Below are 26,810 nucleotides of genomic sequence, written 5' to 3' on the forward strand. Positions count from 1 at the left end.
GTTCGTGATGGGGCAGGTGTGTGTGCTTCGTTCAGGCGCTGGCGCACTTTCGCACTCATCACAGATAACTGCACAACAGTGCAGTTATCTGTGATAACTGAAAGCCCGAATGCTTAGGCAATGGACAACAACGTCAATCAAGATTGGTCTGGTGGGTAAAGGGAGTAGACGACTTCCAGGTCAGATCATCAGTGCAGTATTACCTCCGGGAGCTGCAACAGTTTGTTTTTCGAAGAAGAGCGTCGGAGGCTCGTTGGTGACGGCGGGGGACGAGCCTGAGGCGATAGGGACGATGGCCGGTGAGCTGGTGGTGAACTGGACGGCTGACGGCGGGATGAGGGTGAAAAACGGTTCTATGCAGCAGTCGCGCCGGTGTTGGCCGGTTGCTGGTCAATGAAGGCTGGGAACATCGTGGGCTCAGTCCGGAACACTATTGACCATAGGGAGGTAGCGGCAGCTAAAAAGCGATGTCGCTGCGGCAATGGCGGGAAATGTTACCGATTCATCTTCTTCATCATCATCATCATCATCATCATCATCATCATCATCATCAGCCTGGTTACGCCCACTGCAGGGCAAAGGCCTCTCCCATACTTCTCCAACAAGCCCGGTCATGTACTAATTGTGGCCATGCCGTGCCTGCAAACTTCTTAATCTCATCCGCCCACCTAACTTTCTGCCGCCCTCTGCTACGCTTCCCTTCCCTTGGGATCCATTCGGTAACCCTTAATGACCATCGGTTATCTTCCCTCCTCATTACATGTCCCGCCCATGCCCATTTCGTTTTCTTTGCATACCGATTCGACGGTAGGCAAAGCAGATTGTTCAATCATCTACAGTTCGCCCTTCGCCACCGCTGGCGATGCAAAGGATAACATCGATCAGAGAGCTGTATAGCTACAGTGGAGCAGGCGAATGAACTCCAAGATTTTGGAATTCTCCGGGGACTGTTGCTTGGACAAGTGGTATCGCGGGCAAGCTGTTGGCATCACCGACGCGTGAGCAAAGGATGACAGGTGACATTGCTGCAGTTTTGCGCCGGACAATTCGTGTCACGTCTTCTGAAGTCGAAAGTCGCTGCCATCTGCTGCCCTCGCATGAGGAAGCCGCAGTCGTGTTCGGCAAGCGGGTGAACGACGTTGCAAGGGGGCGTCTCGCTGCCTGCTCGAAGCTTTGGCATTCCTTGATAATATTGTTAAGTGTAGAAAGACACAGACGGAAGAGGCTATTTACGCGCTATTTACAGGCCTGGAGCCAGAGTGCCAGGCCGACATTTTCTCGCGCCAAGGGCACAGACCCACTTCGTCGTCGTTCTCGCGGCGGCTCGTCTCTCGGGTACCTACCGATAATATCCTAATACTACACCCCGGCGGCAAAAGCGCCGTCACGGTGCTGTTAAATATCCAAGGCACGTGGAGGGTTGTAGGGCTTGAGTCGGGTGACGTGGACAATGTCACTGGTTGTCACACCGGAGGACGTAGTGGGCATGTCTAGAACAATTTCATAGGTAACATCGGTCACTTGGCGGAGCACGCGATATGGGCCGGTATAACAGGAAAGCAGTTTCTCACGAAGGCCAACTTTACGCGATGGTGACCAAAGCAACACGAGGGTGCCGGGCGCAAAATGGACATCACGGTGACGGAGGTCGTAGCATCGCTTCTGTTGGTCTTGAGAGACTTGTAGACGAACGCGTGCAAGTTGACGAGCATGGTCAGCACGGGAGATTGCATCACGCGCATAAGCGCTAGTTAAAACTGTGGTGGACAGAAGCACGGTGTCTAGTAGTAGCGTCAGTTCGCGGCCATACAAGAGGTAAAACGGGGAAAAGCCGGCAGTTTCGAGACAGGATGAGTTGTATGCAAAGGTAATGCAGGGTAGAGCCAGGTCCCAGTCACGCTGGTCGTCTGAAACGTATTTGGGTAGCATGTCTGTAAGGGTGGGGTTCAAACGCTCAGTGAGGCCGTTCATTTGAGGGTGGTAGGAGGTAGTAAATTTATGCTGAATGGAGCAGGCCCGCTTGATGTCGTCAATGACTTTCGCCAAAAACGTACGGCCACGGTCTGTTAGCAATTGACGCGGAGCACCATGCATCAAAATGATATCATGTAGAAGGAAGTCCGCAACGTCAGTTGCGCAACTGGTCGGAAGAGCACGGGTTACGGCGTAGCGGGTCACGTAGTCAGCCGCGACTGCAACCCACTTGTTTCGTGATGTAGATTCCGGAAATGGGCCAAGAAGGTCTAAGCCAACACGATGGAAGGGCTCGGCAGGGATGCCGAGCAGCTGCAGGTAACCAGAGGGGAGCTGGGAAGGCTTCTTGCGCCGTTGGCAAAGTTCACAAGCGGCGACGTAACGTCGTACGCACCGGGCAAGGCCCGGCTAGAAGGAAGAAACGGCGACGCACACGGTCATAGGTTCGAGATACGCCGAGGTGTCCTGCCGTTGGTGCGTCGCGAGGCTCTTCTAGAACGGTTGAGCGGAAGTGTTTAGGTACTACAAGTCGGAACTCAGAGCCGTCCGGATGAAGGTTACGACGGTACAGAGTACCGTCGCGGAGGACGAAGAGGCGTAAAGTGGCATCGGCCGGAGAGTGTTCAAAACAGTCCATGAGTGCTCTGATGTAGGCGTCACGACGTTGCTCGTCGGCGAAATGAAGCAGCTGTGATGCAGAGAATACGCAAGCAGCACTGGTAATATTGGAGGAGTCAGGATCGTCAACAGGGTAACGCGACAAGCTGTCAGCGTCTTGGTGCAGGCGGCCAGACTTGTAGCTAGACCACGGAATATGAAAATTCTTGTAGCCTCAAAGCCCATCGACCAAGCCGGCCTGTAGGGTCTTTTAGCGATGAGAGCCAGCAGAGAGCATGATGGTCAGTGACTACGGAAAAAGGGCGACCGCAAAGGTAAGCACGGAACTTCGCAGCCACCCAGACAACAGCAAGGCGCTGTCGTTCCATAATGGAATTGTTGCGCTCCGATTGTGGTAGGAGGCGGCTCGCATAAGCAATAACGCGATCCTGGCCACGCTGACGCTGGCCTAAGATGGCACCTACACCATGACCGCTGGTACGCGAATCTGTAGGAGCATCAGGGTCGAAGTGGGCGGAAATGGGTGGTGAGGTTACAAGAGTGATGAGACGAGAGAAGGCGGCGGCTTCTGAAGTGCCCCACGAGAATTGTACGCCTTTCTTCAAAATATTAGTGAGGGGTCTGGAAATTGTCGCAAAATCTGGAACAAAACGACGAAAGTACAAGCAATAGTCCTACAAAACTTCGGACGTCTGCGGCTGTCTTCGGAACCGGAAAATCTCGAACAGAGCGAGTTTTGTCGGGATCAAGCTGTACTCCGGAAGCGTCAACGAGATGGTCCACAAGAGTAAGTAGACGGCGGCCAAAACGACATTTGGATGAGTTAAGTTGCAGCTTCGCCTTGCGAAATACATCAAGTATAGTTGTTAGACGCTCAAGGTGAGCGTCTAACGTTGGCGAGAAGACGATGACGTCGTCGAGGCAGCAAAGGCATGTGGACCATTTGAAACTTTGGAGCAAGGAGTCCGTCATACGCTCAAAGGTGGCAGGGGCGTCGCATAATCCAAACGGCATTACTTTAAATTGTTATAGGCCATCAGGTGTGATGAACGCGGTTTTTTCTCTGTCCATATCGTCAACAGCGATCTGCCAGTATCCAGAACGCAGATCAATAGAAGAGAAATAGCTGGAACCGTGGACGCAGTCAAGCGCATCGTCTACGCATGGGAGCGGGAAGACATCCTTCTTAGTCATGTTATTCAAATGAGGGTAGACTACACAGAAGCGCCGCGTGCCGTCCTTCTTCTTAACCAACACCACAGGTGACGCCCAGGGACTTGAAGAAGGCTCAATGATGTTTTTCTCTAGCATTTTGATCAATTCAATTTGAATTACTCGGCGTTCCGACGCAGAAACTCGATACGATCGTCGGTGAATAGGCGTAGCATCGCCAGTCAGAATCGCCAGTAAGAAGGTTGAGGCGAACGAGACTGATGGCGTCGAGGTGAGGGCGAGTGGCTGTAGCGAAGGTTCGGAGCAGGGGCATCAGCAACAGTGGGTTCATGGCGGGTGGCATAGGGAACAGAAGGTCCAAAAGTGCGGGAATAAGTGGCAGTGGATGTCCGAGGACGTGGTGGCCATCGGTTGCGCGAGTGACGAGCGACGTGGCCGATGCGACAGCAGTGGAAGCAAATCGGCCTGTCATCAGGGGTACGCCATTCGGACGGGTTGCGGTGAGATATGGCAGAAAAGGACTGCCGGGGACGAGAAGGGCAGGTGGAGAACTGCGGAGCGTTGGGTTGAGACGTTGTACACACGGAGTTCAGACCCATGTTCTCAAATTCCCGGTCTGACTACGGCCTGAATCATCGCAATCGTAGTTGCTGGCAGATCGGGAGGCGTCGCGGCGAAAGCTGGCGAACAGGCGGCCTCGAGCTCACGGCGAGCAATACGGGTGATGTCGTCACAGGTGGTAGCCTGACGTGGTCGACCCTCACATGTCGACGTAGCCGCACTGTTGGGTAGCCGCGTGATGTGGTGTGTGATACAGCAGCTGTTAGCCTGTTCAAGGTGACGGCATTCTTTAATGATGGCGTCGATTGTTGAGACGTTGTTGAAAACAAGCAAATTGAAAGCGTCGTCGGCAATGCCTTTTAGAACATGTGACACTTTATCAGCTTCAGACATAGCGTCGTCAGCTTTTCGGCATAGAGCCAAGACGTCGAGGATGTATGAAACGTACGGCTCTGTAGATGTCTGAACACGAGACGCAAGAGCCTTTCCCGCGACAACCTTGCGGCCAATGGGGTCGCCGAACAGTTCCCTGAGCTTTTCCTTGAAATTGTCCCAACTGGTTACCTCGTCGTCATGCGTCTGGTGCCACACGCGTGGGGTGCCGCCGAGATAAAAGGTAACATTGGCGAGCATAACAGTTGGGTCTCTCCTGTTATTAGCGCTGGCATGTTCATATAGCTCGATCCATTCGTCAACGTCCTGTCCCTCCAGGCCAGAGAACACATCAAGGTTGCGATGCTGGGCAACCATGACGACGGGAACAGTCGTACAAGCCGAAGCCGCTGCAGACGTGGTCTCGTCACCGGCAGGCATGGTGAGAAGCTCGATGTACCGACAACTCCGCAGTTCCATGGCGAGGACGGGGATCGCTCACCTTCACCAGAATGTTACGTGTAGAAAGACACAGACGGAAGAGGCTATTTACAAGCCATTTACACTGGCCTGGAGCCAGACCGCCAGGCCGACATTTTCTCGCGCCAAGGGCACAGACCCACTTCGTCGTCGTTCTCGCGGCGGAGGAAGAAGAAGAAGGCGCCGACTAGTGCGGACGTGGAAAGATCGGCTCCCGCTTTCGTAAATATTTTCGGTCTGCTTTTTGTGTCACCTACCACGGAAATGCACGCCATTCGACACGGTTTCTTCTGAGGACTTCCTTTGGTGAGTGGCCTTTGCGCGGAAGCCGTGGAACTTTTTGTGTAGACCACGCCGCGGCGACGCTAGGCGCGGGTAGGCTTAGGCCTAACGCGACGAAGAGGGGCATTATGCCCGAAGTAGAAATGGTGTTAGGAGAGGCAATCTCCCCCGAAGAAGCCAACAGCCCAGGCTGGACAACAGCGTTGGGCAAGCACAAGAAAGCCCTGCAAGAAACACCAGTTTCAACGAGCAAGAGAGCTCACATGGGCTCGAAGGGTGGCTGCCGCACGGCTGCCCCGCAAGGCGTGTTGCAACGTCTCGCAGCCTCGTCGAGGCTCCCCAGACTACCTAGGGAGCACGTACGAATTATTGTCCGCCCAAGGGGCGGTCTTGACGTCAAGAAGATAAGCCAAATCAAGCTGGCTCAAGCCTTGGCCATGGCGGCTGCACTAGCCCCCAGAGAAACTGAGGGCGACGTAATCTGCCCTAATTTCACTCAAAACGTTCTCGTCGTATCCACCCCGGAGAAGAAGAACGCCGCCGCTTATGCAGGAATCCAGCAAATCCGCATAAGCGAAGGACTCTACAAAGTAGCCGCATACATAGCGGCCCCAGACAACACCTGCAAAGGGGTCATACGAGGGGTCGACGCAGACATCAGCGAGGCCCAACTCCAGCGCATGATTGTCAACCATCGTAACCCGAAGGCTCTGGAAGTCAAACGAATTAAGAACACCACCACAGTGGTTGTCCTCTTCGATGGCATGAAAGTGCATAACTATGTCATGTGCGGCGTCAGCCTTCTGCGCTGCACGCTCTACAAACGCCAAACCGAGGTGTGCTACGCGTGTGGCGGCTTGGGACATCGCGCGGACGTCTGCCCCAACCCCACCAATGAGGATTGCCGGGGCTGCGGACTAAGCTCACCACCCGATGACCACCAGTGTTCGCCGAAGTGCGCCCTTTGCGGAGGCCCGCATCTCACGGCGGACAAAACGTGTAAGCAGCGCTTTCAAGTCCCATACGTCGTACGCAGACGCCGACGGCGCCGTAAGCGCGCCAACAACAAGCACCAGCAGCAACAGCTGGCCAAGGAGAACAGGCCACGTGGCTCCAGCGCGGCGGGAGCCCCCAGGAGGGAGCGCTCCGTCACGCCCTCTGGTCGACAACGCAGCCTCTACAGAGGGCGCTCTCGTTCCCGAGGGCGCTCTAACTCCCGGGTTCGGATCCAGGAAACGCCAACCTGGGCCGATCGTGTCAAGTCGAAGCAGACGACGCCGCCTTCAAAGGTAACGCAGGTAGCATTGCCGGAGCATAAGGTTGATCCCAGAGTCGCTCAACTCATGCAAGAGAACGCTCGACTCAAAGCAGAAATGCAGCAGATGAGGGCCGACTTTGAGTCTTTCCGTAAGTCGTACCCCTCGCAAGTCGAGAAGCAACCGGGGCCCCCCTCAGGGGAGCCACAGGCGCGCTCGGGTAAACGTAGGGCCGCGCCCCCAGAGGGGGACGCTGACTCTATGGAGACCGAGTCCAATAACAAGGACTTAGAAAGCATGCAGCGGGCTATTCAGCAGCTCGCTGAAAGCGTGACTGTCCTCCTTAAAAGGATGGCGTCCCTGGAAAGTGCACAGGCCGCGTTAGCTACGGCTAGACAGCCTTCGAGGGAGCCCCGTCGGGCACCTTTACCCGCAAGCGCCGTCCCCGTCAACAAGACGGTGGAATGTCCAATCCAAGGCAATCACCATGGCGGTCAATCCCAATAAGTTGGTTGTGTGGCAGTGGAACTGTGCCAGTTTCCAACGGCGCAAAGCTCCGCTGCAGCAATTCGTTTCGGCACAGGCGGTCAAACCGCACGTAATTCTTTTACAAGAAACTCTCGATGACGCGCCCACCTTCCCGGGATACCGGGTTGTACCGATACGGGAGGAAGGAAAGCGGGGTTTAGCAACCTTGGTCGCACGGAAGTGCTCCTTTCAAGTACACAAATTACAAATTGGCAGAACTAGGGCGGAAATCATTATGGTCGAAATTATCCCTAACAATTGGCTTAAGAGCAGTGTCTTTCTTTTAAACATATACAGCTCGCCGTCGGATCAACGGCAGTCATTCGCCACGATCATGACAAAGGCGGTGGCCCTGAGCAAGGGAGCCCCCATAGTGATAGCGGGTGACTTCAATGCCCCCCACAATGCCTGGGGATACGCCCGCCAATCCACCAAGGGCAATCTCCTTGTCCAGGCAGTTGCTGACTGCTCACTGGAATTGATTACGGATGCTCAATACCCGACGCGAACCGGCACGTCGGTAGTCCGAGACACCACTCCGGACCTGGCGTTCGTCAAGAACGCCCCCGGAGCAGGATGGCAAAATTTGCAAGAGAACCTGGGCAGCGACCACTTCATTGTGGAGATTACCCTAACTATTAGCACAGCCCCTACCAGGGAATTTAAAGTGACGGATTGGGATGCCTTCCGGAAAATACGGAAGGCGGACCAGACCGACTACGATAATCTCGATAGTCTGTTCACAAGACTACAGAAGGACGTACAAGCTGCGACCAAGGTGGTTAAGACCGACCTAAAGGTAGATCGTATGGACGCGCGCCTTGCACACCTCCTAGAAGCCAAAAACTCCATCCTGCACCGCTGGAGAACGCACAGACTCCACCGCCGGCTTCGTAAGAAACCTGCGGAGCTCGATCGTACAATTGAAACTCATTCCATCGAACTGTCCAAACAACAATGGAATGAAGTGTGCTCCTCGGTTGATGGGCAGATGAGAACGGGGGGCAAATGGAACCTGCTCAAACACTTACTCGACGACTCGCAAACCAAAAGCAATCGTAGACTAGCCATCGATCGCATAGTTCATAATCAAAAGGCGGCGGGCGTATTTGAACACGTCCTCTTGCAAGAGTTGGCCGAAAAGTATCTTCCGCTGGGCCACTCCGGTGAAGGGGATTATCCTTGTTATCGGGGGGGAGCGGTGGGGGAGCTCGACGCCCCCTTCACGGAATCCGAAATCTGGGAGGTGCTGCAAACGCTCAACGGTCGCTCTGCGCCGGGCCCGGATGGCATCTCCAATAAGCTCCTCCGAAACTTGGACGAACAATCAGTTGCGCTGCTCACCGGGGAGGTCAATAAAATTTGGGAAACGGGCCTAGTCCCCGACTCCTGGAAGACAGCCTCAGTGGTGCTCATCCCGAAACCAGGCAAACCTCTTGGGCCGGAGAACATGCGGCCCATCTCGCTCACGTCCTGCGTGGGTAAGGTGGCCGAACATGTCATTCACAACCGTATATCTAGGCATATAGAAAATAATGAGTTATTCCCTCACAACATGGTCGGCTTTCGACCGGCACTCTCCACACAGGACGTCATGTTACTTATAAAGAGGCAAATCATTGATGTCGACACTAGAGACACTCGGGGCATCCTTGCTCTAGACTTGTCCAAGGCTTTTGATAACATCTCGCACCGGTTCGTACTAGACGCCATCTCAGATCTGGGCCTGGGGCCACGATTCCATGCGTACGTTAGCTCCTTCCTCAGGGATCGCAAGGCCACTGTCAAAATAGGGCAAATCAAATCGAAGGAATTTACATTGGGAGCGAGAGGCACCCCGCAAGGGGCGGTCATCTCTCCCCTACTGTTTAACATCGCCATGAAGGGCCTCTCGGACAGACTGGCCACAGTAAGAGGAACGGGTCACGCCCTCTACGCGGATGATATTACCGTGTGGTGCTTGGGAGGGTCTGACGCTGCAGTTGAGAGTGCGCTCCAAGAGGCGCTCGACATCACAGAACACTTCCTACTAGACACGGGCCTGAGTCTGTCACCAACCAAGTCCGAACTTCTATTGTATAGGCCCACCCGACGGGGGGTTAGGTGCTCCACACCCTTAGATCAAATTCCCATAGCCCTCTATACGAAGGACGGACAACAAATTCACAGAGTGGATACCATCAGGGTCCTCGGACTCTTGCTGGAATCTCGCGGGGGCAACTCACAGACTATAGCCCGCATTACTTCGAAGACGGAGAATATGCTTCGGCTTATCCTCAGGGTCTCGAACCGCAGAGGGGGTTTAAGCGAGAGCAATCTACTCAGACTCTACCATGCGTTTCTGATGAGCCACGTTAACTATGTAGCCTCCGCGTTGCGCTGGTCTAAAGGGGATGAGGCCAAAATCGACGCCCTCATGCGCAAAAGCATCAAGCGCGTGCTGGGTTTACCACTCACTACCAGCACCGCGCGTCTCATGCAACTAGGCATGCACAACACCCTATCAGAGGTGATCGAGGCCCAACGAGTGGCTCAAATAATTCGACTATCATCATCGCGAGCGGGGAGACGCATCCTCGAATCCGTTGGATGCGGTCACCAGGAAATCACGGAGCACAACGTGACCCTATCACCCATGGTCCGAGATACGTTCAAGGTAGATCCCATGCCACGTAACGTCCACCCTCAATACAATGTAGGGCGCCGGGTAGCCAGGGCTCGTTCCCTGTTAAAAGCGGCTGCTGCCACTCCGAATCTGGCATGTTTCGTTGATGCCGCCCAGTACGAGTGCTCTGATCACTATGCCGTAGTTTCGGTTGACTGTAATGGCACTCTCATTAATTCAGCATCCGTGCGGAAGGTTTCTTCAACAGTAGCCGAGCAAGTTGCTATAGCTATAGCACTGAAGGACCCTCTACGTTCCAATATCTTTACAGACTCCAGATCGGCAGCCCGAGCTTTCGCCTCCGGCTCGATCTCAAAGGAGGCGGCGGCCATCCTCGGCAGCGAGGGGGCTGCTGGTTTTCATAGCATCAAATGGTTCCCGGCCCATATGGGAATCAATGTACACTCTGAGCTTGTTAACGCCAATGAGTTGGCCCATGACTGTGCGCGAGGTCTTACACACCGCGGCGGTTCAGGTGGACTCACGGGCGGCGACTTAGGGCTGTATAGGGATTCGCTTCTCACCTTCCACGAAGTCTTGACAGATTATCAACATGCTCGGCGGGCCTTTCCGCTACCACACCCTAAACTTAATAGACCACAATCGTCGGCGTTTCGCATGCTTCAGACGGGGTCATTTCCCTCCAGGGGCAGATTCAGTCACTTCGCGCCTAACGTAGAACCCCACTGTCCAGACTGTGGGGAGGCGTACTGCTCCTTGTCCCATATGCTCTGGCAATGCCCTGCGTTACGCAGCTCATCGCTAACCACTCTAACCGACTGGGAGGCAGCCCTTAAGAGCGGCGACCTCTCAGAGCAACTACGGGCTGTCCAGAGGGCCTGCGACAGGGCGGAGGACCACGATCTTCCGACCCCGACGTGGGTGCGGCCCGCGACGGCTACGGGGACTCCCTGAAAAGGGGGGTACCCTAACGCCGGTTCCTCAGGACCATTAATAAAGTTCTTTGTCTGTCTGTCTGTCTGTTCTCGCGGCGGCTCGTCTCTCGGGTATCTACCGATAATATCGTAATAGTATCACAGATTGTCGCACAATTCTTGCACATTAACAAGTTGAAAGCATCGTCAGCGATGCCTTTCAAAACATGGCCAACCTTGTCTGACACGCGCATATCACTGTCAGCCTTGCGGTACAGAGCAAGCACGTCCTGGATGTAAGTGACTATTGATTCCGTGGACGTTTCCGCACGAGTCACTAGGTCTTTTTAGTGGCGTTCTTTGGCTCGAACGGAGGGCCGAAAGAGTGCTTGAGCTTGTGTTTGCAAGTTTTGCAGTCCGTAAGTCCATCTTTGTTGTTGCCAAGCCACGTCCTTACCGTGCCTTAGAAGTATAACATCAGGTTGGCCTACATTACGGTTGCAAGCATCCCATCTGTTGTGGGTACTCGCACGCTCATACATGGCGATCCAGCACTCTATAAACAGTTTACACCCTTTGGGTTGTATTTTGTCCCCAAAGAATAATCGACATCTCTTTTGGCCGCATTTCCTTTCTTTAACGCTGCGAGCCCGGTACTACCTAGTCACGAACGGCTTGCGTGTTAAAAGCTTGGCACATCATTCTCGACAGGAAAGTAGCGAGCGCCGAGTTTTCAAGAGAGGAAACCCAAGCAAGGCAGCTGAAGAATATTGTTTCGGGACAAATTAAGCCCCAAAGGGTGTGAACTTTTTTTAGAGTGAATCGTCCACGTAGACGTTGTCGGTGCCGGATAACGTTGGCTCAACTTTCGGACATGCCAGGACAGCGGTTGGAATAGACGCCGCAGGCGCAGGCCCCTGCTCCTCCGTCATGATGTGAATACCGAGACGACGATCACTGCAGAGTCACGTAGTCAATTTTTGGCTACCCAGCACCTCCACCAAAATGCCGCGTAGCAGAATTAGTGAATAGTAGGTGTCTTTACAAGTATACACAAGGTGCAGCAACACTGCATTCTCAAGATGGCTGCCCAAACCAGCCGCACGCTCTTTTAGACAAATCGCCTTTGTTTATAGTTACATTATGTCCCACGGCTCCACAACAATTTCGACACAAGTTGGCGAGAGGTCCACTGACGCGGCACATACCCATTTCGTTCATGGCGGAGCTTGCCAAAGTACTGGCGGGAAAAGCGTTCATTGATGAGCGTCACATACCCAGTGCATCTGTGGTGCAGCCTGCTAATGCGCCGGGTTGCTGTCCTTGAGGAACAATTGTAACGTGGGTTTTATTTCGATTAGCATCGAAAAAATGTAAGCGATGTTTTTCGTCGTTGTAAACTGGCACATTTCTAGTGGCGCGTACCTAGTTAACCAAGGTGGCGTCAGATACGTTCAGTGAAGAACGCTGCGCACCTACTGGCACATATACAATTGAGGGTATACCCTGTTGCGCGAGTTGACATGACAGAGGTTCAATGAAAACCAGCGCAAACTAGGTGGAAAAGAACAGCAATCTGAGTTGGCTTTAAAGAAATTCTAAATGCCGTGCTAACCAGTCCCGCGTGTACAGTGACCCATGTCGACTTGAATGAGGTTCGTTGAAGAATTACCCGTATATACAAATTGTGACATACTCAGTGGCCTAAGTTGTTCCGGTGGTTGGTTTCGGATCCTGTTACCTAGGCACAGCAACCCGATGCGCCAACCATTCGAGCACAGACTATCATGTGACCCAGGCAGGCAAACCAGGCAGGAAAACGGTTAAATACACACATAGACAGACAGACAGACAGACAGACAGACAGACAGACAGACAGACAGACAGACAGACAGACAGACAGACAGACAGACAGACAGACAGACAGACAGACAGACAGACAGACAGACAGACAGACAGACAGACAGACAGACAGACAGACAGACAGACAGACAGACAGATAGATAGATAGATAGATAGATAGATAGATAGATAGATAGATAGATAGATAGATAGATAGATAGATAGATAGATAGATAGATAGATAGATAGATAGATAGATAGATAGATAGATAGATAGATAGATAGATAGATAGATAGATAGATAGATAGATAGATAGATAGATAGATAGATAGATAGATAGATAGATAGATAGATAGATAGATAGATAGATAGATAGATAGATAGATAGATAGATAGATAGATAGATAGATAGATAGATAGATAGATAGATAGCCCCGGAATGTGCGTGAAGTGCCCCTAGAATCCCAACCCATTGATAAATAAGCAATACAGAAATGATATCATGATGAAGGAAATAAGTAAAGCCATCTTTCTCTCTCTCTCTCTTCATGCGACCAGAATATACAAGGAGTGGGCTGGAGACGAAAAAGCCATGCCAATTGAGGACGTAGGTAAGCCGCACGACATCTCTATTACTTCATTCGGATACCTCCAATGCGCGAAGGCGTCACAGAAGGGAGGGAGGAATGACGAAAGATTAAAAGTTACATGAAGTCACAGCGTACGATATTCATCGATGGCGGCTTTAAATGAAGAAATATTTATGCCATTGGCGATGGGAGGTGATCCATCTGTTCCCATCAGTCGCATTCTTCGGGTTGAACGAGTACAAAGAAACAATTTAGTTTTACGAAAAGCAGCGCCTACTTTCTTACTGTGGCCTGTATGGGTCGACGCACATGAGGGCTCACTTAAGCCGTTCGTTTCTTAGTCCTGCATTATGATAGATTTTATGAAATGTCGATAAACGACAGGTTTCGCAGCGTAGCAGATGGTTAGGAAAGTATAGGGACACAGTTGAGAAAGAAGAATATTTACATAATATAAAGTGCGTAATAAGGATCTGTAGATATTCAATTTCGTCAATAAAATACTCGTGACTTCGATCCCACACCGCACATATTTATTCCAAGTGAGAGCGTAAAACGGTTTATAGTGTTACTATAACTGATGATGCTGGTCTCAAAAAGTTGTGACGTATGTAACGTAACATTCTAATAGCGTTAATGACTAGATCATTGAGGAGCGATTTTCACAAAGGATCAGTTCCTATGTGTACTCCTAGATATTTATTTGAAGTTGCTCCATCTAGCAAAGAATTGATAATGTTCTAAAGATGAGGGTTAGATGGAGCTGCTTTACGATTGATTGTCGATTGAGTCGCATTGATTTACATTTGTTAGGAATAAGGTGTAACTGCCAGACGTCGCGCCAGTTTCTAATCGCGTCAGACAGATGTTCAGAAATATTGGAGTCGGAAGTATTTGCACAGCGGGTTATACACTAGTCAGCGTTTAACCTAATAGATGACTGAACAAAATTAGGCAAGTTGTTATTATACATTTAAACGAAAGGAGTCTCGACAACAAATTCTTGCGAAACATCGAAGCAAACTGAGCAACAATAAGAATCGCAGTCGTCAGCAGTTACGTATTTTTATATGTTAACAAGTACGTTTCAACCCAAGCTAAAATGTCAGGGTGGACATCTGATTGGCTTTGTCTAAAACGAAGTACACATAGCTGGTAAAAGACAATGTCTAGACTTTTGAGAAAATCAAGAGATATGCATTGGATTAAGGATCTATTGTCAACAGTGCAGAAAGCATTAGTAAAATAAATTAACGGCGTTTAACAATACAAAATACTTTGGAAGCCATGCGGATTTGATTTATAGTTATTTATCTCTGATTTAAAAGCCTAAACCTACACTTTAAACACGTAAACTTGTTGATGGGTGCCAGCGTCACCCCTTTAGCCCAGTTCACTAGTTCACTAGTTCTGTCTTCAGAATGCATTTTGTCTAGATTCAGTAGCCCCCCCCCCCCCCCCCGTTTCCTTTAACGAACATCAAGATAAACAGTCGCAGTCTGCACCACGTTTCTCTGCGAAGACGATCCTGTTCAGCGCGACGCTTCTTTCGGGCCTGGGTGTCCTCGACGCTGAGAGCACGCTTTGGAGCCATTTTTCTGGTGCGTGTTTATGTGCTCCTTCTGCATACGTGGCCAGCACGCTGTTGGGACGCCAGCTCCAAGCGTTCTGTTCAGGCTGCGGTCTATTGTAATGTTTGCACTATCACAGCCCACCACCGGCATTTTAGTCGCATAGGAAAGCAAGCAGAGCACTTGCCGTACGCACAAACCATGAAACACTGCAGTGGCGGCGCCAGTCGTGATGCGCGAGTGTGAGCGCTCTCTGGTAGTGTGCAAGAAACAAAGAAGCACACGCATGCAAGACCTAGCGTGGATGTATTCATGGATGAATGCTATGAGCGTCCCCTTCGGTACAGGATGGTGGCTTGCGCCACCAATCTTTTGTTGTCATAATGCCTAATGTGTTACCTATGCTTTGTAATGTAAGACCAGAAAGGCGAGCGCCATCTGGGGGTGTTGCAAGAAACCCAGAGGCACGTATGGCAAGACAATCGCAGCAGTAACAGCGCCCGGAATGTCGGGAAAGCTTTGCTTTAAAACATTTTTTCGCATTAATGTGCAATTGAAGTAGCACATTCACTTGTGCATTCGTTTTTGGTGATGGCCTTCCACCCGCTAAGAAAAGCGAAACGTTAACGTACTGTGCCAGACGCGCCTGCCTGTATTAGAACATTCTCGATCCTTGTAGCCAATTCTATCTACTACCTGTGTTATCGCCAAACATTTTGTAATCCTACGGCATGCGTGACGCGCATAGTACAACGTGTGCTAGTACCAGTAAACGCGTTGGAATTCTAGATGAGTCGAATATAAATAGACGGCACATCTGACACGCAGATCAGATGCCGCTATTGTTCTGTCTTAGGGTTACTTGTATTTATGAACACAGGTTCACGTATGAACACAGGTATGAACACAGGTTATCAACACAGTTTTGTGACTCGCCGATGGTCTGCTTCTTCCACGTCACAACAACTTGGTATCTGGTAGAGGTACTTCACCGCTCATATAGTGGAGACTTCGTCAAGCCGTAAAACAATTCCATACCGTGAAGACATCGTCCCGAACCATCGAGCTAGCCACATGCTACATAACTTCCGGCAACCTGGACTTCTGCCCGATAATGAATGAATGAAACCACGTTTATTCCACATTAAAATGCGCCGAAGACGCTGCGGTGGAAAGAGGAGGGGTGTTATTCCAAAAGAGGAAGGGTAAGGCTGCCTCCGTTTTATTAATGAACGTCCTGGAGGCAGCTAAGTGGGGGCCGCATGACGCTTGTGGCTGTCGCGGAGCCGATCGCCGATGGCTGGTGCTGCAGGGTCCTGGAGGAACAGCAGCAGTGCTCGCCAGAGCTCGATGGCATGGTCAGGAGACGTGGTATCCGGGCATTCCCAAGTCCGAAGAGAAGATGGCCAGGGTCCCCGCTGTATGGTGGCCAGGGCACGAAGCCTTGGTGGGATGTAGTGGGGGCACTCCCAACAAAGGTGGTTGAGATCAGCACGACATGTGCACATGGAACAAACCCACTTACGGGTGGTGGTTTGCCACTCTTGTCGAAACGGTTCAGCAAGTGAGGAGTAAGGAGGGTGCTTGTCTGCATTCTCCGAAGCAAGACTGACTCTCACCGTGTGAATACCTTCGGTGGAAGTGACGGTATAGAGAGTGGATTACCCACGGCTGCGAGGTAGGCGGCACGTCGTTGTTTGGTCGCATGCTTGTCTGCCATTGGGTCTGTTACCTCAGGTGTGGTAGCTAGGAGAGGATAAGGATTATCGGAGGCTCTGGCTAGCGCGGTAGAGAGATGAGCGCGCCAGTCTATGAGCCTTCTCGTTTCCAGGAATACCGCAGTGCGCAGGGACCCAGTGAATGGTAACATCGTGACCGCATTCGCGGAGCAGGCGTGCCTGGTGCCGGATCTTCTGCAGTACGGGATATGTGTAAATAACATTAGCACATGCCCGATGGGCAGCCTGGGAATCTGTGTACCAAGGCCAAGGAAACGTCAGCAGCCACGATGATAGCCCAAGTGTCGCCATCAGCAGCGATCATACTTCAACAAACCATGGAGCTTCAGTAGAAGAGCCCGAGACCTGGTTTGAGACGTTCGAGATAAATCAAAATTCAAGGAATATAAACATGAGCACAAGCTGCGCTACGTCTTCTTTTATTTGGCAGACGTCAACAGGACGTGGTTCGAAAATCAAGACTCCTCTCTGACAGCATGCGATCTGTTCATCAGGAACTTCTTAAAGACCTGCACACGAGCGTCATCAGAAGAGAAAGGGTCGAACTTCTGCCCAATGGAAACGTCGCCATCCTCAAGGAAGAAAGTTTTTCAGCATGCCAACCTCAGCATAACCAAAGAAACGAAGGCTTGTTTTCTGATGCGTGGCGTGAAACAAGAACTCTTCGCCGAAACGGTGAGCAACCTCGAAGACCGTAGCAAATTTTTTTTCTCAAAGGCCACGATGATTAAGAAGACGATACAAACACGCGCTAGACAATACGATCGACGCACATTTCCAGACTATGCACAAGTTCAAGCGCTCTGCTCTGACAGTCTGTGGGAGATGCTAGGACCAGTTTTGCGCTGATAACTATGAAGGGTGTTTCCAGCGTCGCAGCGACAGGTTGCTTCCATTGCTGACATCGTCCGCGAAGAAATGCAGCAGTGGCAGAGAGTTCCTTAATTGCGGCAACCTTAGCCGTAAGCGATGAGGTATCCAACCGTCGCGCGCCATCAGGTTCCGTCTCAACGCCGACGCCAGGGCCCCGTCACGCCGCTGTTGCGTTACCAGCCGCCGCAGCCGCCATATCGCCCGCCTGCCAGCCCGGTGAAGGCTTGCTTGCGCTGCAGTCGCCTAACGCCGCAAGCCGCACCGAGCGCAGAGCGCCCGCCATTCATGGCGGTGCTTACGTCACGAGGAGCGGTCGCGAGCGTCTACCTGTGTTCGGCTACCGCACAAACATGACGCTGGTTCTAAGCGAAGCCGAGCGCGAGGCCCCTAGGCTACAGCGGCAGTTTTTTTATGTGTGTGTAGTTTTTGTGATCACTACAAGAGTTAACCAGTACCCGCGGTGATATTTGTTGAACGCAGCAGGTCGCTGTACCCTTCGTGACTTCTTCAGCACGTGCGATCGCCAACGGAAACAGACGGATGTGCGCTTTGTTTACGCGAGGATTGGAATGAATGAAGCCGCCGATATCGTGTTTTGGGCCGCTTTTGCCTGTGCATTACGAACGCGAATGCCGTCGCATATACGTGCATTCTAAGCATGACAAAGGTTTGGTACGCACCAAAATGAAAAGACTGCGGTTGCCAACCTCAGCGTATGAAGTTTGTAAGTGTTGTGTATGCGCGTTCCATCACTGCGAATATCATACGCGTATGTTTGGGCAGTGCTGGTTTGTGTTTAAGATATGATGATAGGATCTGTAGCGATGAGATTTATTGTCGTGTCATCGCAGTAATTCGTAACGGGCAGCTTGTGTCTTGCTTAATGTGAGCTGTTTTGCGAGCTGCAATGTGCATTGGTGACCGCGAACACGTAGAAAACGTTCGAGTGCTAAAGTTCTTACTTATATGAAAGTGTAAGTGCACTGTGATGTGTAATTGAAATGTGTCGCTGTGGTGCTAGGCGTAGAAGTGTTCGTTTTATGCAACGGGCGTATGCTTTGAAGGGAACCGCGCATAAGCGTGGCTGGTCGAGCTTTGGTTCCAGCTTGTCTGCCTCATTCACGTATCTTTTTCTTTTTGCAGAAGTTTTTTCTGTAATGCGAAGCTATTTCTAATTGGTGAGGAGAATGTGGGTAGCAGCCTCAAAGTTACATGCGTACATAAGCGCTGTAGTTAAATGTGGAAACACGTATAGCATTGTTGTCATAAACGCGAACTTCGTGCACTCTTCATTTTTGTCCTGTGCGAATTGTGTTAAGAGCAGCAATCCTGAGTTAGATTTCTAGATTACGCGAAGTATAGTGTTATATTGGGGGATGTGAGCGCCTTGCATACGAAAGGACTTGAACTGCTTGTTTGTTGCTGGTGTCCGAGTACGCACTCTGTTAGTATGAGTGTACCACATATTCTTTTTCTGTCACTTGCATGTGGTTCTCACTTGTCACTTGTAAGCACTGCACAAGCGTCGCTGGTCGCTTGTGCATGCCCTTATGCATCTCGATATAAGTATTGTATCAAGCCACATTTCCTTGCTTCGTACACGTATCGTTTCTTTACAGAGTTTTCTCTGCACATTTTACATTTTATGAAGAGGGGAGGCTAGGGAACAGCTTACATCTTATATTACTGCTCCACGTATCGCAATTATTTTATGCTAAGCGTCGTGTACTGTAATATAAACTATGCAGTTGCACTGCATGCAATTTTTTGAGCATGTGACGACCCGGCAAAGCACCTTCTCTGCCTCTGCCCAACCTTTCGCACTCAGCAAAGTGCTCTGCGAGCTATATTCCATCTCAGTAGTTCCTCTCGAAGCACTCTGAAAGCTGCAGGGCTCCTTAGCCATCGTTTTGATACGCGCGGCACTGTTGGTGAAGCGACCAAACAAATGTTTTTGTTTTGTAAGTATAGGCTGCGTTTCCAAGAATTTCACTGCAGGGCTTCGCTCCATCGACAGGCTTTCAGAGCAGTTCAATGCAGTCTGCTTAGCCAGCATTAGTAAGAGCGAGCGCCCTGATGAATATTCCCACGTGCCGCATGGTTAGCTCAACGTCTATTTGGCGATTGCTCACCACCGTCATCACGTACCATACTAGAGCGGAGTAGTAAATTAATGATGCAGTGAATGATTAGGCCTCTTCAGTGTTCCGCATTGTCAACACATCACCAGCGCTGTTACCAGCGCTCGGCACTGCCTCTGTAGTCCTAGCAGCGTCAAAAAAAAACAGCTCATCTCAATAATATTGTGACACGGGGACGAAGATCATGTTTTAATCATCTTCGGAAGAAGATGATGTTCTGGGTTTCGCGCGCTGGCTACCATCTTGTCAGCTGATTTAATTATTGTAAATATTCTGTAATTTTTTTTTCATTTTTTTATGCGAGGGTAAATGCCTCAGGGCATCCAGGGGTATGGGATGGGGGTGAATAAGGATGATTAAATGAATGAAAAAAGGTTTGCTGACTTAATGAAGTCCAAGAGTGATCGATAATGCGGTCCCTGCGTCCAAGCAGCGTAATCGCTCGGATTATGCGGCGTGAGTCCCGCTGCTGCGAGGTGCCGGAGCCTCGTCGCTTTCAGTGCAGGGCAAAGCCACAGCAGGTGGTGGATGTCGGCTTCAGCATTTGGCGACTTGCAGAGTGGGCACTCAGGACGAAATTGTAACGGGCGAAAGTGCGACCGCTTCCTAGACACGGCAGGAGTGAGGGCGACCCCGACCCGGATCCTCCGAAGCGCAACCTCCTCTGCACGGGTAAAACCGCGGGGAAGGTTTACCGCACACGGAGGTATGAGAGCACGTGTGCGGCGCCGGAGGTGCTCCTTTCTTGTTAAAAGAGGGTGGCATCATCTAGGTGAAAGAGTTGAGGCAGTGACGATGGAGAGGTCGCTTGACGGGTCGCACAATCCGCACGGCTTTGGAAGCTTAGAAGGTCGCGTGGGATCTACTCGACACATATTGGCTGCGGGATGCGTTCCGCCAGAAGATGGATCTGTTGGCATATGTCAGGGCTGCGACTGAGGCGTCGCAGAAGCCGCGTCGCCTGGAGGGCATCAGTGCGGATGACGATTCGGGCCTTGGGGACCATGGGAAAGGCGGCCACAGAGCACAACGCTTCTCGGACAGCAAGGAGCTCAGCACAAAAGGAGGAAGGAGTGTCTTGGATTTGAAACCGGGTCGTCTTATTAAGGGCAGGTGTGCATGGGCAATAAATCACAGTGGTTGTTTCACAGTCCTGAATGCTTGCATCAACGTAAAGGACAACGGAGCCAAGGGGCAGGTGGGCATCTTGAGCAATAATTCGGTCACGAAGCGACACCGCCGCGTGAGTTGATGTCGGGCGATGTATATCAGTTGGCTTGTTGTCACTCAGCTGTACAAAACTCCAGGGAGGAAGAAGGGGCGAAGGTGGTGGTAGAAGCGAGTTCGAGAAAGCGTAAGCCCTGAGAGCACACGTTGCGTGTGAAAGGCTGGCCTTAAGCCTGCAAGCATCACGTCGCTGTTGCACCAGCTCATCTAATGTGTTGAGCTGTGCATTTTCTTGGACAGCCACGATCGCTGTGATGCGGGGAAGGCAAGTGATGACCCTCATTGCCTCGCGATTACCAGCCTCAAGGCGATCCCATTGTGCCCTCATGAAATGCTGGAATTGGGCTCGATAAACAAGGCGTGGTTGCACTACCGCCTTCACCAATTCTCGCGCAACATATGAGCTGGCGCCGCCCGTTTTAGGAGCAATGCGCCTAATCAGACCCAACGTCTGAATTGCCTGCTTTTTAGCGATGGAGAGCCAAGCAGTTCCGGTTCCCGACTCGTGTACCATCAGACCCAGAATTTTTATAGTTGAACATTGTTGAAGAGGGGTTCCGGATAGATGAAGACGAATGGGTGTTTCAGAGAGTTAACGCCGGCCCCAGCGATTGGCGACTGACATGTAAGCAGATTTGGTGACGGAAAGCCTAAGGCCGACCGAAGAAGCGTAAGTCGCCGTGATATCTAAAGCTGATTGAAGGGCAGCGGCTTGAGTTTGCAGGTCGTGATGAGTGCTCCATACCGTGATATCATCAGCGTACAACAAGAACTTTATGTCGGGTACATCGTGTAAACGCCATGCAAGCGGGATGAAAGCAATATTGAATAATGTGGGTGACAATACAGATCCCTGGGGTATGCCACGAAGAGGGAAAAATGAGCCGCCGGCGTCACCACTGAAGCGAATCGCAAAATGTCGGTCTTCAAGGAAAGATTTGACAAAATTCCGTGCTCTAGGGGGGAAACACAGCATGTCAATTGAAGCCAAGATGGCAGCATGACTCATGTTATCATACGCCTTTTCGATGTCCATAGCGAGGACAGTACGGACACTTTGGCTACGAGTTGACGATAAAACCGAGGATGCCAAGACAGCCAGCCAATCTTCAGTACATATGGATGGACGGAAACCAATTTGAGCAGGGTGGTAGAAACCGTGGTGCTCCAGCCACCATGACAGTCGTGTAGCTACCATTTTCTATGCAAGCTTGCACAACGTTGACGTTAGGGAAATCGGTCGGAAGTTGCCAAGGTCAGTCGGCGGCTTGCTTGGTTTCGGAATCGGGATCAAAAGAGCTGATTTGCAGCCTGGAGGGACATTGCCATCTAGCCATACCTTGTTAATGGTGTCGAGGAGTTGAGGCAGGACAGCGGAACTTAGGTTCTTGTAGGCCTCATAAGTAATAGAGTCTGGACCGGGTGCTGTCTTGTGACTGGTACCATCTATCGCAGCAAGCAACTCAGGCATGGTGAAAGAGCTTGCAATCCCCTTGGAGTCTGCTGTAGATGGTAACCTGTCGATATGTGCAGGAATGATTGCCAAGGAAGCACCATTCGCTGTTTGAGGCAACACGTCGTACAGTGGGAAAAACTTCCGGACTGCTTCCCGGGCGAAATCATCCGGCGACAAGTCAGCAGCGAAGCAGGCTGTGGCTGCCATGTCTGGACGGCGGCAACCGTGTTCCATGGCATGGAACGTTCGCCAGAGAAAAGCACTCGATGTCTTGGATGAAACCCGCTCACACCACGTATGCCAGTGCCTCCGCGAGAGGTCGCGTTCATATCTGCGGACCTTAGAAGTAAGGAAATTCAGTCTTGTACGTGCTTGTGCAGAAGTGGGGTCTCGGGATGCTGACAGCTCAGCTTGTCTGCGAGCAGCCCACAAGTTGAGCAGGCCGATATCCGGTGCCGGTTGATCGACGTCTACCCAGCTAATGGTTGTAGCTTCATTGAGCGCGCTTTGTATGCGGTCAACAAGCAGTGATGACGAGTCCACAGAGGTATCTTGGAGAACGGAGCGAAAGGCGTCCCAGTTGACCACAGAACACTTGTGATGCAATGGGCGGGCCTGCGACGGATGAAGACCGATGATGATAGGGTGGTGGTCACTACCCCAGCAGTCGGGCTCCAGGTGCCAAGTGAGAGTGCCGGGACCCGACCACCACGTAAGATCTGGTGCGTATTTTGTACGTCGAGCTTGAGGCACAGCCCGCGTCGCTGAATCGGGATGGTTCAGTAGTGCAAAGAACGCATCCGCGAAGGCGTCCCGCACACGCCTACCTCGAGCGCTAGAAGTAGAGTACCCCCAATCTGGGTGAGGGGCGTTGAAGTCACTACCAACTAAAATAGGACACGCTGGGTATTGGCGACGGACATTCACTAACCAGCCCAGATTATTTCGTGAAGAAGAGCCACCGGCTGGTCTTATGTAGTATGACACTACCACAACAGTTGCCTTGGGTAACTTCATGGCTACTGCCACTACCTCCTGATATGAGTTGCACCAGTTTTCAAGAGAAAGGCAGACCTGAGGATAGCGCGTATCAACGTACACTGCCGCCTTTCCTGGAGGGGCAGCTGTGTGCACACGACGGTCATTCATCGAAGGACACACGTATCCACTGAACCCCGGAATGGAAGGCAAGGCGTTGGTCTCCTGTAGTAACAGGGCCCACACCTGCAGCTTGTTCATACCTAGACGAGATTTAAGCTCCCCCACTTTCGTGGAGAGCCCACACAGTTCCACTGAAGCACGCCACAAGCACCTGTGCCCGCCATTTTGATTTCGAGTCCAGGCGTTGTAAAATCACAGATGTCAGGTTGGATAACTGGCTTACCATTAACCGCAAAATGGATGTTGTAGGGTTATCCGGCAACGGAGCTGAAGACCTGGCAGACTCTGCGACTGATACAGCAGGGCGTGACAGAGACGATGATGCAGCGGAATCGATACTTGTAGTGGTGTGAGATTCCACTGCACGTCGCCGACGCGCAAGTGATTCACGGTGCTGTCGGAGCTTGTATACCTCCACTAAAAGGCGGGCAATTTGATTGTCAAATGCTGCCATATCATCACGCGGATGTTCTGGCCCGCTCTGCTTCTGTGTAACCAGCGGGCGACGGCGGTCTTTGCGAACTTTGTCACCGTAGGTCTGTTGGGAATGGGGTGCCGGCGGGTCGGGCTCGGAAAGCTCTGGCCAGTCGTCGTCATCCCACTGGAGCGCAGCAAACCTGTTAGATGTCGGCACTGGTTGTGTTGCAGCATGCTGAGGCCATTGCTTATGAATCCCGCGACGAACCTTCTGAGTGGCCTTTTGCTTTGTGGGACAAGTTGGAGAAGTGATCTCGTGGTCGTCGGTCTTGCAGAGTCCGCATCGGTAAGACACTGCGCCAGCTAGTACAGCTTCATCTGGCGCTGTAAATGGACAGGATCGGCGCATGTGGCCCGGTCGGAAACAGTTGTAACAATACACGACACTGGGTTTATATGGCCGAGGTCGTAGAATGCAGCCATAGTAGTAAAGGCGGGCTGGGGGAGTTGGTGGGCCCTGCAAGGTGACGATGCAAGAGCGCCCCTTTCCCATGTAACGCGCTTGAATGACACGGTGAGTAGGACAGAAGAGCTCACAATGGAGAGCAGTCTGGTCCTCGCCATCGTCAACGTTGTAAACGACACAGCGCTGTAAATCCGAGCCCTCTACCAGGTACACCTGGCCCGGCACGGTGACTTCGCTTGTTATCGAGGGCCGTTGAAGCGTTTGCAAGCGCTCGACAGCATCCAATGTCGGGAGCCACACAGCGATGGTATTTGACTTCTTCCTGGCCGTGAAGCCACGGAAGCCTGTAGTGCCAAGACAAGCATCTAGGTTCGCCTGAATAATCCTGTTCGGAATCTCCGTGAGGCTTGTAGGGGCCAGAGCTTTAATGGCTGCTTTATAGCAAACTGAGCCCGGTGTCAACACAACTGGGTGGTCAGTTGATAGAGAGGAACGCTTGCCTTGGGAGCCGCTGTTGGCCGAACACGAATCTGGTGCAGATTGCTCCTAAGGACGCTTCTGAGAACCGCGGGGGGCCGACGGCACAGATGGTAGCACAGAAGACAAGTCCATAGGGGTACTCGGTTCGTCATGCACAGCTGGCGCCCCATTCCCGATCGGGGCCTGGGAAGCCATCGCCGGGCTCCGCCCTGAGGGCAGATCACTCATGATGTGCATTTTGGGAAGGCGATGGGTGGGCTGTAGCCGAAGGACTTGGAGCAGGAACCAGGAGCTGGGATCCAGGCTCAGATTCAATTGTGCATCAGGTAATGCCGTCGCGACCAGCGGCACCGGCGAATCTACCGCCGCCAGCGTGACACCGGAGGCACTAGGCCTAGTCCCGGTGTACAATTCAGCTGCAGGGCCGATGGTGTGACATTCGTTGAATGTCAAAAAACCAGACTGCGCATGAGCGTCCGGAGCATCCTCAGATGTCTTGGGGTCCAGTCTCTTGATGTATGGAACGTATTTACGCGGAAGGCGAGATTTTCAACAGGAGCGGTGAGCAGCCACCTTAGCAGGGAAACTTCGTCGTCTTCTTCACTTCCTCTATTCTGTAAATGCATGTCTGACTGTTTTTAACCCCGTAACATTTTTGGTAGAGGTTGCGGGATCATTATCAAGACAGATTTACGCAGCGGGGGCTCCTTGGCTGCATCTACAATGCCAGCTCAAGGCGAGGATGCTTCGGGCCCGTCGGCACCCACGCGCACCGTCATTCTAGCCCAACCCCGCGACCCAGGAACCTTTTCTGGCACCGACGACACTGACGTTGAAGACTGGCTTCAACTATATGAGCGGGTGAGCGCCAGGAACCACTGGGACCAGACCATCATGCTCGCGAATCTGATATTTTACTTTGTGGGCATGGCACGCATCTGGTTTCAGAGCCACGAGGAAGAACTTACCAGCTGGGACACTTGTAAACAGAAAGTCAAAGATTTGTTTGGCAAGCCAGTTGGACGTCAACGCGCCGCCCAAAAAGACCTCGCTTCGCGTGTCCAGAAGTGCACATAATCCTATCTCGCTTACATCCAGGACGTGCTCGCTCTATGCCGCAAAGTGGATCCGAAGATGTCCGAACCTGATAAGGTTGCACATGTCATTAAGGGCATAGCAGATGATGCCTTCCATCTACTTGTCTTCAAGAATTATTCCACTGTGCAAGCCATCATTACCGAAATGCCGGCGGTTTGAAGAAGCCAAGAGTCGCCGCATTGCCCAGCCATTTCCCTGCGTTCCCAACACGACTGCTACGTCCACCTGCGAAGACCTCCGCAGACCTCCCACACACAATAGCTCTGATGACACCCGCCATGTCATCCGACGTGAAATAGAAGCCACATCTCCTGTCACGGCCACAACCCATGGCCCCGACAATTGCCAGGCGACCGTCTCATTGATGCAGTCCGTCGTGCGCCAAGAATTGGCCAACGTTGGCTTGACCAACGTCTGCTCAGTTAATCAGCCTGACTACACTCCGTCCAGCATTGTCATACGCACCCGCAGCTTGAATGCCCCAACGCGGTTTCGCAACCCGCCGGAATGGCGTACTCCAGACGACAGGTCTATGTGCTTCACTTGTGGCCGTATCGGCCATATTTCACGTCACTGCCGGTCTTCATGGAATTCGATCCCCTGGTCCTACCACCCATCCCATGGCCCTCATGCTCCTCCCCGGTTCGCTCCGCAAACGCAGCCAGCAAATTCTGGCGACACTTCTCCTCCTACCCGCTCTAGCCGCTCTCCTTCGCCACGTCGCCGCTTCTCCCGATCACCCCCATCTCGCCCATCACCATCCCCTAGTTCCTTCCGGCATACCATTCCGGAAAACTAACGGGTGCAGCACATCGAGGTGATGATCCCAAACCAACCCGACGCAAAAATCCTCTTTTGATCTAGCCCACACATCGGAACCAAAATGAACGTGAACGTAGATGGTGTACCTGTCACGGTTCTGATTGACATTGGCGCGCACGTATCCGTGATGAATGCTCAGCTT

At 51.9% G+C, this 26,810-nt stretch overlaps 1 protein-coding gene across 3 annotated transcripts in view; it reads left to right on the plus strand.

The window, feature by feature from the left end:
• Positions 1–26,810, plus strand: part of LOC135900215 (phospholipid-transporting ATPase ABCA3-like) — a 661,060-nt gene that overhangs the window by 391,515 nt on the left and 242,735 nt on the right. For 2 of the 3 annotated variants that reach the window (XM_070536864.1, XM_070536865.1), the window contains exon 15: positions 13,186–13,238. The exons of the other annotated variant lie outside the window; for it this stretch is intronic. In XM_070536864.1, coding sequence (XP_070392965.1) covers positions 13,186–13,238 — 53 coding nt within the window. The remainder of the gene's footprint in view (positions 1–13,185; positions 13,239–26,810) is intronic. 3 annotated transcript variants of the gene reach the window in all.

The sequence above is a fragment of the Dermacentor albipictus genome, chromosome 4 (genome assembly GCF_038994185.2).
Source record: "Dermacentor albipictus isolate Rhodes 1998 colony chromosome 4, USDA_Dalb.pri_finalv2, whole genome shotgun sequence".
Lineage (NCBI taxonomy): Eukaryota > Metazoa > Arthropoda > Arachnida > Ixodida > Ixodidae > Dermacentor > Dermacentor albipictus.